The following is a 10,043-nucleotide window of genomic DNA, read 5'->3' on the forward strand; positions in this document are numbered from 1 at the left end:
TAGAGGGGATACGACTAGAGCCCCAAATATCTGAATGGACGAGCAAAAGGAGAATTTGTATGATGTGGATCTCTAGCAAGAATGGTAGCCCGAACATGTTTGACTAGCAAACATGACTCACAATCTAAAGATTGCAACTTGGAAAGACCAAGGACTATAGCCTTCAATTTATTCAAACTAGAATTACCGAAACAACGATGAAGGCGACTTTTTAAAAAGTATGTACTGTTATACTTCCACTCACCAACTGCTAGTGAGTCAGCTACGAATTGCATTTTTAAAAAGTATGTACTGTTATAGTACCTCTGGTACTCATTAATGAATATATTATATTTTTGGCTGAAAAAAAAAAAAACGATGAAGGCGACTTAGAGACTCTATGGAGGTACAAGCAACAGCGGTTGGTGAGTGGAAGTAATAAAGACCCATGTGCCACATATCTTGTGCCAATCATCTGTCCTGTAGTTCGGTCTTGTATACAAAAAGAGTCATAAAGGAATGTAATAGAACAGTTCAGAACCTGCTGGGCAGTGAGCAAGAAAGCAGAGCAATAAAGCAACAGGGGCAAAACAAGGGAACTGGGTCGCACAGGTTCTGGCCAGAAAATGCAGGTGAGAAGCATGAGTTGTGCATAACAGGAAAGGCATCACACAAACACATCCATTTGTTTCAGATACAACAAAACTGTACAGAATTTCATTTTAGAAAAAACACTCATGAAAATCCCTTCAATGCACTGTAATTTTAAACTTAGCACCTAAGATTTTAGGACATTTTAAAAATTTTAGGAAGAGTTCGCAATCTTGGCCAAATTGCATGTGACAGGGCGTGAATCTATGTTGCTATAGCGGCTGAAAGAGCCATGACACTAAACTGCAACCCTACAGTGCCCAAATAGTGGCCACCGGCTACTCTGCTCCACCACTATAGTGCACTATTGATAACATAGGTTAAGAATAGATAATCGAGATATGGACTGGACTTGGACCAGAGACAGGCCATTAATAAACCCTGTGCCTGTGAAAAGTTTTATAAACAAGGAAATGCTTCTTAGTAGTTCTAAATTGTCTCTTGCTACAGCATAAGATTGTAGTATAAAAGTTACTGTATTTTGCCTCAAATAAAGGATAAATAATGTGATAACAAGTAGGAACGATATAATAAATTTAATAAGCAAAAAACATAGATACCAATTCATAATTCATATAAAATAAGACCCATCATAACTAACAATGAACTATTAGAAAGAAGGTGAAATGTTACATTTCTGAGATGCTCCCCTGAAAGATTTCCTATACACCATGTATCCCGCCTCTTGTCCTGCAGTGCATGCATGAAAAGTTAATCACTCAATGGTAGCGAGAGAAGAGGAGGATACAAGGTCAAAAAGATCGGGCAAAATCATAATAGTTGCACATGTTGGCCATAAGAAAAAGTATATATGTTTCTGGGCAGCAATTGCATCAAGAGAACTGGAAATAACAATTAAAGAGGAAATTAGGAAAAGCCGTTGCTGGGGAAAAGTGTGATTAATTATAATTCTTGCATAGGCTGAATTGGTGATTACAGCTTTAGAAGCAGTTTGTTAGTTCCTATAGCATCCTCTTTAATTGTGATTAGTATTTTAGATTTGGATGAAATGAGCTGCAACCACCCTAAAGCTCGAAAGTAATAGTTACCATTTATATTGTATGCATATGGTTAGGGCTTCAAATGATCAGATTATAAGTTGTTGAGGGATCGATACTAAGGTTATTTCAAGTTGAGTAGTGTGATTGACTAAGGCATTACAGGGAATTCACCTCTTCAATTTTCTGACCTTAACATTCTCCTCATCTCCTTTCTTCTTCTATAACTGAAGTGTCAAAATTACAAAACCCAAAATACTTTCAATGGCCTACTCACAACCTTGATTTTAGCCTTGACTCCCTTTAATTTCCAAACAAAGCATGTATAAGAATCTTATTCATCTCATTTCCAGCCTCTTTGATCATGACACAAATCTAACATTATCATTGATAACACTTCTTTATTATAAACCAAATAATGCGAAGTAGACTCTTTTCAAGATTTGTTCCTAACTGGAAATAGAATATTCTAATAATAAATACAATATCAGAAATTATATCAAAACATAGTCTCACAGTTCCATTATTTAATTTCCCAAATAAATGACAAATGGAAAAGGAAAATATAAGAAAACAGGAAAAGAAGAAATACTTATGCAGAGAACTGGATGTCTATGTTCCATTCAAACATGTAACATTCTCAAGACGTTTGAATTACAATTTGACAGAAACCAGGCAGATCCATCAGTCTACAAACCAGTCAAAGCTGTTCATTAGGAAGGTGCATGCTAGGATGCATAGGACACAACAGGAGTAGCTGTTGGATGGCAGTTATCAATAGAAAATAATTGATAATGGTTATATATAAGAGTATATGTAATAGTAGGAAACCACCTAAGGCAGTTACTTGTAGAAAATGACTGACTGCAGTTCTGCATCAGAAATATATGTGATAGTTGGGTGATAATATGAGGAATTATTGTTATCTGCAGTTTGTGGGCAGAGATTACCTACCTCTGTAGGAGACTTCTGTCTCTTGGACAGCAAGTGAATTGTATCGTGCGTCATTTGCATTTAGTAATATATTTCGTCAATTAATCTCTGGTGCTCTATCATTTTCAATCCAATGGGTCAGATCAAAGGAGAATTGTGGCCAGCAAACCATTAACCATGGCTAGGGCATCTGGCAGTGGATTTATAGGATGAAAAAATCACGGTGATGTATACCAGCATTGATAAGATGATGTCCAATGTGGAGGAGAAAATAGAAAATTTAACAGACAGTCTTCTTTTTGAAAGCAAAAATGCTTGGGCAAGTGCAGTGAAGATGAACAAGAGAGTTATAACAGAAGGGAGAAGAGTTCAACTGACAAGGGAGCAGATGAATATCGAATGGCAATGAAGGTGTAACTGCCATCTTTCTGTGGACAAGACCCTGTTGGATGGATCACAAGGGCTGAGACATACTTTGAAGTACAAAATACTCCTGAGGAAGTGAAGATCAAGTTATCCAAATTAAGTATGGAGGGGTCTGCCATCTGTTGGTCCAACTTGTTGAGGGAAACTGAGGATCCTCTTGGAAAAACTCAAGAAGGCAATGGTGATCAGATTTGGTGGAAGAAGAGAGGAAATCCCTATTAAGCAATTTGGAAGTGTAGAAAATACATTGAAGCATTTGAATTTCTGTCCTCTCAAGTGAACAGATTGCCTGAAGAATAGTAATTGGGGTATTTCCATGGAGGCTTGCAACCAAACATCAAATGAAGGGCTCATATCTTTAAACCAAGGACCTGCTTGAAGGCAATGGAGTTAGCCCAGGATATAGAAGAAAAAATCACCACAACTACCACACCAATCAGTAGTTACAACTTTCAGCCTAAATTTTGGCAGCAAAGCAATGTTGGAAAGAATCCGAAATGGAGTATGGGGGTGCAAGAAGGAGAAAATGTTTCATTCACTGCAGTTATTAATAGAAAATAGTTAGTATTAGACTATTAGTTATGTGTTAGGAGTTTATGTGATAATAGGAAATTATCTAATGGCAGTTATTTGTAGAAAATAACTAACTGCAGTTATGTATCAGAAATATATCTGATAGTAGTAGGGTGCAATAGAGGGAATTATTGTTATATGCAGTTTGTGGATAGAGATTACTTACTCCCAAAGTCCCAGTAGGAGACTTCTGTCTCTTAAGCAACAAGCAAATTGCAATACTGTGTGTCAATTGTGTTCAGTAATATATTTCATCAAATAATCTCCACTGCTCTCACAATTGACAGCTGTAAATAATGCCTATATTATAAAGGTATGGAGCACTAACAGCTTCTGATAAGTGATTCACAGGATGTTGATCACAAGCAATCAGTTGGGGAAAAATGGATATTCATTTCCATTGAAAGCAAAATAGTAAATGCAATTATTAGGCCTTAAGCATACAATTTAACTATCAGTGAGCAACAAAATCCTCTCAATAGTACACCAAAAGATGCAGTCATACAATTTAATATTTTTAATCCTAGGATGTATCCAAAACATAGTAAAATTAGCTTTAACGACCTGATAAGAAAATTAAAGGAAAAAAAAATACATACCACTCAAAAACTATACTTGAGATATTTATGTACATGTGTTAATAGTACCTTTTTAATATGCTCACGACTTTCATCCCTGTTTGAAAACAAAACCATTGAACTCAAATTTTCGATTTTCTTGGCTTGTTCCTGTACTCTTTTTTCCCATTCAACTTGAGCTTTCTTTTCCTCCTCTAATTCCAAAGCTATGCGTTCCCTTTCCAGTTCAGTCTGACAAGATAAACATTGTAAAATGCAGAATACACAAAAACCTTATTACAATTAACCCGAAAGGAAAATTCATACACCTGTAATAATGTATTTCGAAGGTTCAGAATCTCCTGTTCCAAATGCTCTGAATGAGAACCCTAAAGAAAAGACAAATATAATTATGGCAACACTTGAGGAACTATTTTTTTGTTTATTTTCTATCAAACAATAATTTATGATAATCAAATATAAAAAATAGCAACTGAAAATTATATCAACCATCAATTTGGCACGAAGATCTTCAATCTCTTTCTTTTGGCGCTTTAATAAAGCAGCATCTGTCAAAATCTGTGAGCAAAACAAAGTGGAAAAATGATACTGAAAGATACACATCAATGCAGAACCAAATCATACAACAGAAGACAAAAGGCAGAACTGCACAACAAAAAAAAAAGTAAGAGCATCTATATATGAATAATTGAACCTGCCTGCAAGAGATAATGCAATGAAAATATTTGTTATGAAGAAAAAGTTTATTGGTGAGAAGAGAAAGTAACAAAGAGAACTACTTTGAAATGCAAGCAATACTAAAAATACAGAACAAAAATCAAAATAAAATAGCTTTCCAAACATGGGGAAATGGGTTAGATGAAACCTCATTCACTTGAGCACAATTTGTGACACGAAGTGCTCTACTTGCAAATTGAAGGCTGCTTTTAGTTTCATCTGTATGTATCTGCCATATAAAAAATGTGATGAAATAACTAGATGAAAAGAATATTAAAGGAAAATTTTGATACTCCTTCATAAAATATCAAATAAGAAAGTAGGGTGAGCATAGAAAAGAAAAACAGGATATTGAAATCGTCTGACCAAAGGTATTAGATTCGATGGATATTAATCAGGTGATAAACAAATAAGTGAAATCACCTCACAATGTTCTATCTCCAAGTCATTGAAGCCAATTATTGCAATGATATAAAGCATGGTAAGAAACAGGGCATCTTCCACTAGTCAATTATATCGAGTAATAAAAATAAAATTGTTTAAATGGACAGAGTGTTAAACTCACGGTCCACGGATATCTGATATAACAGTGTGAAACATAAAAAACAATGCAGGGACACCTTACCTGTGCAAGTGTGATATTACATATTATAGCTGTTCTGGCATTTCCTCCGAGAGAAGGTTGCAAAATTCGAGTCAGCTTGCTATCTCGATATGGAACATGACTCCTGCATAAAATATTAGATTTTTCTTTTTTGCTCATTCAAAAATGAAAAAAGAAAGCTAAATATTATCATTTAAACTTACCCTTGACTCTCAGCACCTTCACTCAATTTTTTAATCACAGTTCCCAAAGTCATTAAGCTCTTGTTTATGTGAGAACCTTCTTTGAGTCGGACACCTTCTGCTCCAGTTTTTGCAGCACGCTCTGAACCAGCAAGATCCACTAAATTCTAGAAATAAGAAGATAATGATGACCAATATGGAAAATTACACCAAAAAAAGTCATTTAAATAAAAGGAGAGAAGATACTTGTGTGTGAATGTCGACAAACAAAAAAGAATAACTTTTCCCCAAAGAGAGATTACTTGCTAGTTGAAAAAGTGACATTAACATACCAACACCGATACACGGACAGCATCACAAGAGCTGCCACTTCCTCCATCTTCACTTCTATCCCTACTCTCAATTATCTATTAAACACAAGGTATTAATTGGACATAGGGGCAAGCATAAGCATCTAAAAAAACAGAAAGAAAAAAAATTAACATCTGAAAGAACACTTGTTACCATGCGGAAAATAGTATGGGACCTACTACTGTACACATTCATATTTGTCTCTCCAATATGTCTATGAGCTGATAGAAATGCAAAGAACAGAAGGAAAAAATTAGTTAACTGATCAGGGTAGCATAACATATGCCAAACAGCACATTGGATATAAAATATGCAGGTGTTTGGGAGAGAGAGATAAAATGATAGTCTAAAAGATTCTTCATGAATATAAATATACTGCATAGATAACCAAAAGTATGGAGGATCACACAGAAAAGCTAGCGAACAAAGGAACCACAGAAATCAAATTGAAATAGAGGTTCTTTCTCTTTTCCATCTCAGTTTGAAGTTCAAGTACATATGAAAGAAAATTTAAGCCTCAAAATTAACAAGAGTTAAATGTAAGAACATAAGAAAAATGAAACAGATAAATTACATTCTCCAAACTCCATGAGATCAAGGATTTGCTCAGGAGAGGCAACAATTTCTTCTCGCAACCCCGCAACATATATCCCCCGCTGTGATTTCAAAGAAAAATTATGAAGTATTAAGGACTACAAATATAACACCTGTCACCAGATATGAACATACTTGCAAAATATATATAAATATATAAACAACCTCTAGATTTTCATGAATCTGCAGTTTTCGATGTTCAGGAGCCAACAAATCATTTATCTCTTCATTATAAATCTCCATGTATGACATTCTAAGAAGAAATTCTCGATCCACATCCTAAAATGAATAAGAAATAGTATTCCACATATTATGAGATCGATATCAAAAGGAGATAATACAAAATAAAAAAAGTTTAAGAATATTATCATAATAATAGAACAGTTTAGAAGGAAAAACTTCAGGATAATCTCTAAATTCCAAAGTATGAAGCCTCATTAAGAACATAGTTATCATAACCAACACTTCTCACAACTAGTAGTTGCAAGTACAGATGCACTCCCCACAACTCTAGTAGCTTTAATTGAAAGCACTCGCCCACAAGAACCAAAACTGTGTTTAATTATTAATAACCTCAAAATATAACTCAAATAACAATACCCAACTTTTTAGCAATTTAGGCACACCTCACGTTTCAGCCTCTCAATCCTAGATTACAGTATCACTGCATTAATCCTTCAAAGAATTTAGTTCTTCAAAGTTATAAAGTGTCATGTTTGTTTATCCTTATGAACAGTTAGGAAGTCTCACATTGTCTACCTCAATTCTCGGGGTGCAACTTATATATTTGTTGGGCAACTTCACTTAGAGTCAATTGATTTTAAGTTAAAATCTAGCATGGTATTAGAGTCTATAGTCCATCTTGGTTCTTGCCTATTCTAGCAAGCATCTGCGGATTGGGGTATTAGGAAGTCTCACATTGTGTGCCTCAATTCTAGGGATACAGCTTATATATCTGTTGAAAAACTTCACTTAGAGCAAATTGTTGGTTTTAAGCTAAAATCTAACATGGTATTAGAGCCTATAGCCCATCTTGGCTTTCTCCTATTCTAGTAGGTTCACGCATGCCAATTGATTTTAAGCTGAAATCTAATAAAAACTAAAGTGGAGACACGAAAGGATAAATCTGACAATTGCTATGCATATTTGTACCACAAATTTGGCAACAAATCCTATGAAGAAGCAATTTAAAAGCATCAGATATAAACTATTCATCTACTTTTCACCAACAGCTTAACTTTTAAACAATTGATATAATATAATAGCCAAGTCTCTGAGGTCTAGAGTTCAATCTTTTTTCCCCTTTTTAGATAAACTTCTCTATAAATACTTATAGGAAAAAAATAAGAAAATAAAATGAATTAAACTAATCCAATTCTTCCTTAAGCTAAAATCAACTTATGTACGTAACTTTTATACAAGCTTTCTCATTTACCTTCTCCAAAATCTTAATAGCATGTTTGGAATTGTATTTTCCAATCACATCTAGCACCAAATTCACGTCAAATACACCAATTCGACATAGAAGCTATATAAACTTACTTCAGATAGACCAGGATCCATGGCGGCATGCCGCCAAACCAAACTTGCACTAAGTGCATAAGTAGGTTTTAGCTAAGTTCAATTTACTTTCTTATTTTCTTCTCCCATAAGTTCTTATGAAAAAAAAATTATCCGAACAGGACTTTTATCAATAAAAGTTAAATTTCAACATCTCTGTAGTTTGTCATACTTGTTTCGACTCTTGTGCATCGGTTTCGCCATAAAAAAAAAAACGAAAAAAAATGAAGGTAGGAAGCGATTACTTGTTGAATAATTTGAAACAAATCGTGGACGGCGAGAGGAATGACTCCAGGCTCCGCTTTCGTGCCTCGCATCGTGTAAGTCTTCCCACTATTAGTTTGGCCGTAAGCGAAAACAGTTCCTTCAATTAACATCAAATCACAAACCCTAAGTTAACAAAATCCAACTAATTAACAACAACGACAACAACAACAAAGCAAATAGCATTATAGCCTGCAAACCGTTGAATCCGCGAACTGCGGCTTCCACAATATCCTTGGTGCGAGCTTCGAAGACTTGCGCGGTGGCACAATTCTCGCTGAATATTTGATCTACGAAGCGAAAGTTAGGATAAGAAAGAGATTCTCAAGAGGAGAAGAGAAAGAGAGAGGAGAAGATACCGAATTCGAACTTGGAGAGGTTAGGAATGGAAATGGAGTTGCCGGAGATTCTCCAGGGGCTGGTTTTTGCCTCATCCTGGGAGAGAGGCTTTGCACGAACGCTGACGTGAATCCTCTCCATCGGAATCGGAATCGCAATCAGAATCACAACACCACTTCCTTTCGTCTCTGCAACACTTTCGTCTCTGCTTAAATTTAATTTTGTTTTTCTTTTCCCGCCTTATATGACGAATTAGGGCAAGTCTAGTTTATTAATTTATTATTATTTACTTATTATATACATACTAAATAAATAAATATTTACCGTAAAAAAATATTCATTTTCGTAACAAATGCTCTGTTATTTTTTTAGCATGTAATTATATGCTTGCTCAGGTATATAAGAAGCAATTACTTAACTCATCAAAATCAATAAAATAATTAGATTAACTATTTTGTTAATATTTTTTCAAAAGATAATTTTTCAACCAAAAATTATACATTATTTTGATTGATAATTCAATAAATGTATTCACTTGCAAGGGAGAATAAATTTATATCAATAATATACCTCACAATTAATTAGAAATAAAAAAATTAATGATAAAATAATCTTATATTTCTTATAATTAGATCATAAAAATATTATTTTATTTTTTATATATAAGACCACAGATAATAAATAAATTATTTTAAAATATGAATACTGACGAAAGTGACATAAAAATATGCAGGTAAACTGATAATTGATCATAGTTTATAAAATATTGTTAAAAACTTTTGTATTTTTAATACAAACAAAGCAATGCTTACGGATGATTATAAACATACTTTATACAATATATAAAATATTGTTAGTAACTTTTGTATTGTTAATAATTTTTTTCACAGTATTATACCACTTGTTTAATATAACTTTTTATTTGTAGATTATTATCTAATATTTTGTTAAATACTAAATTGATAAAACTAAAAAATTAATGAAAATCTTTAAAATATAAAAAATAATTAAGTTATATATGATTTAAACAAAAGAAGTTAAAGCTTTGTTTTTTTAAAACAAATCAAGCTCAAATTCTTAGTTAGACTCATTTAAATAAATGAATCACACAGCACGACTCATTTACATCTTAGTTATGAACTCACAAGTTAACGAAACTAACAAAATTGTCAAACACGTGTAAAATTACATATATTATCATTTTTAAAGTTATGTCATGATTTAGGGTAGGTCCATTAGGATAGCAAGATTTGACATGAACTGCTGAAAGTATAACAAAGTAATAATAAGAGAA

General features: G+C 33.6%; 1 protein-coding gene across 4 annotated transcripts in view; it reads right to left on the reverse strand.

Moving 5' to 3' along the window:
• The window catches only part of LOC114393385 (kinesin-like protein KIN-7O), a 39,853-nt gene extending 30,906 nt beyond the window's left edge, over window positions 1-8,947 (reverse strand). For all 4 annotated transcript variants that reach the window (XM_028354700.1, XM_028354702.1, XM_028354701.1 and 1 more), the window contains exons 1-14: window positions 8,770-8,947; window positions 8,611-8,700; window positions 8,392-8,510; window positions 6,752-6,865; window positions 6,567-6,648; window positions 6,146-6,213; window positions 5,974-6,048; window positions 5,663-5,808; window positions 5,481-5,583; window positions 5,004-5,084; window positions 4,628-4,696; window positions 4,447-4,506; window positions 4,208-4,369; window positions 1,264-1,320 (exon numbers count right to left, since the gene is read on the reverse strand). In XM_028354700.1, the coding sequence (XP_028210501.1) occupies window positions 1,264-1,320; window positions 4,208-4,369; window positions 4,447-4,506; window positions 4,628-4,696; window positions 5,004-5,084; window positions 5,481-5,583; window positions 5,663-5,808; window positions 5,974-6,048; window positions 6,146-6,213; window positions 6,567-6,648; window positions 6,752-6,865; window positions 8,392-8,510; window positions 8,611-8,700; window positions 8,770-8,890 (1,347 nt within the window). In that variant the 5' untranslated portion in view covers window positions 8,891-8,947. The remainder of the gene's footprint in view (window positions 1-1,263; window positions 1,321-4,207; window positions 4,370-4,446; window positions 4,507-4,627; window positions 4,697-5,003; window positions 5,085-5,480; window positions 5,584-5,662; window positions 5,809-5,973; window positions 6,049-6,145; window positions 6,214-6,566; window positions 6,649-6,751; window positions 6,866-8,391; window positions 8,511-8,610; window positions 8,701-8,769) is intronic.
• Between the last annotated feature and the right edge of the window lie 1,096 nt (window positions 8,948-10,043).

This window comes from Glycine soja, chromosome 17, assembly GCF_004193775.1.
Source record: "Glycine soja cultivar W05 chromosome 17, ASM419377v2, whole genome shotgun sequence".
NCBI lineage: Eukaryota > Viridiplantae > Streptophyta > Magnoliopsida > Fabales > Fabaceae > Glycine > Glycine soja.